General features: G+C 26.8%; 1 protein-coding gene across 1 annotated transcript; it reads left to right on the top strand.

The window, feature by feature from the left end:
• Positions 1-332: 332 nt before the first annotated feature.
• On the top strand, positions 333-940 carry PCYB_006320 (hypothetical protein; the record flags this gene model as incomplete). Its single annotated transcript, XM_004228053.1, has 2 exons — positions 333-650; positions 770-940. 2 exons carry the CDS (start codon positions 333-335, stop codon positions 938-940), a joined length of 489 nt encoding a protein of 162 aa, XP_004228101.1.
• Between the last annotated feature and the right edge of the window lie 514 nt (positions 941-1,454).

Below are 1,454 nucleotides of genomic sequence, written 5' to 3'. Positions count from 1 at the left end.
TTCACTCTTCTTATCATTTAGAATAAATTTTATGAAAATTGTGGTCCTCGCATTTTTTACTCCAATGCGTAAAACATGGGATAACATAAATGAGAAATATTTGAATCATATTAACAATATTACAGATCCAATATTACGACACATTTTTATTTATTTTGTACAATATTATATAGATGGCTATCATTATTATCGATATAGTAATCAAACTGAGAGAAACGGAGCTTGTCTGTACCTCAAACATTGGTTACAAGAAAAAAAGATTTATTCACGTATGGTGAGAAGTGTGAAACAAAAAAGAATTGTGGGAAAGTAAATTTGAAACTCTGTGGGCTATGTTAAAAAGCAAATACACTATTACAAATACTAGTGAACAAAAGCCATGGTGCGATAAAATTACCTTATCACTAACAACCAAATATCCTCAAGAATTGACCTCACTTAATTGTGACGAAATAATTTCTCAAGAACCATGTAGCAAAGTTCTCCCTCGTCCATCAGATCAAATGGAATGCATTTGTCAACCATGTGAAATTCCTCTCATTTCTGCACAGACAGATCACTCCCCAGAAAAAGATCCATCTAAGAATATAGCAGTTACTTCAGGTTTTACAGCTTTTGGAACAATTGGCACTTTACTTCTATTATATAAGGTAATTAATAAACAATAATTTTAAATAACTTATATAAACAAATATATTTAATTTTTATAGATACATCAGAATTATAATATTTTCTCATTCAATTATTAATTTACTTCATTCTACAACAGTTTACCCCAGTTTCGTCCTGGTTCAGACGCCGAGGTATGAATAATGTAGGAACAGATCTATATATGAATCCAGGAGACGCAGAGGGTTTCTTAAGTATGCAAGGTGAAAATGGTTCTTTATTTCCCGATAATGGTAGTAATAATATATTTTACCATTCATCAGTCGGATAAATGTATGAAAATAATTCTATATTTTATATCAATTAAAATAAAGAAATATGGACAATTTTTTTCACATGAAAAAATAGGATAACAAAACATTATATATTTTATTTAAAATATCATATATTATTATATATTTTATAATGAATAGGATCAGTGTATACTGTGAGATATTTCCTATATATATTACTAATTACGTTATAATATATAAATGAGATGCACCAAATAAAATGTTTATATATAATAAATAATTGTAACACCTGTTATACACATATAATTAGTAAACACGTACATTTGAAGCATTCAACATACAGTTAATTCTTACATAACTATCTATCTAAGAACATATTGAGAAAAAACTATAATCATTATGCTTAATTATTATAAATAGAGAAAAGAAAATGCTTTTTTTGCGAAGCGCCATTAAACAAATCTATGTAATATAAGAAGTAATAAGATAGAATTCATAGAATTTTAATGAGTATCATTTAATGATATATGTTATACTAGCTTCTATAATAAA

The sequence above is a fragment of the Plasmodium cynomolgi genome (genome assembly GCF_000321355.1).
Source record: "Plasmodium cynomolgi strain B DNA, scaffold: 0961, whole genome shotgun sequence".
Lineage (NCBI taxonomy): Eukaryota > Apicomplexa > Aconoidasida > Haemosporida > Plasmodiidae > Plasmodium > Plasmodium cynomolgi.
The sequence above is the reverse complement of the archived record's forward strand: the minus strand, read 5'-3'. Positions and strand labels throughout refer to the sequence as shown.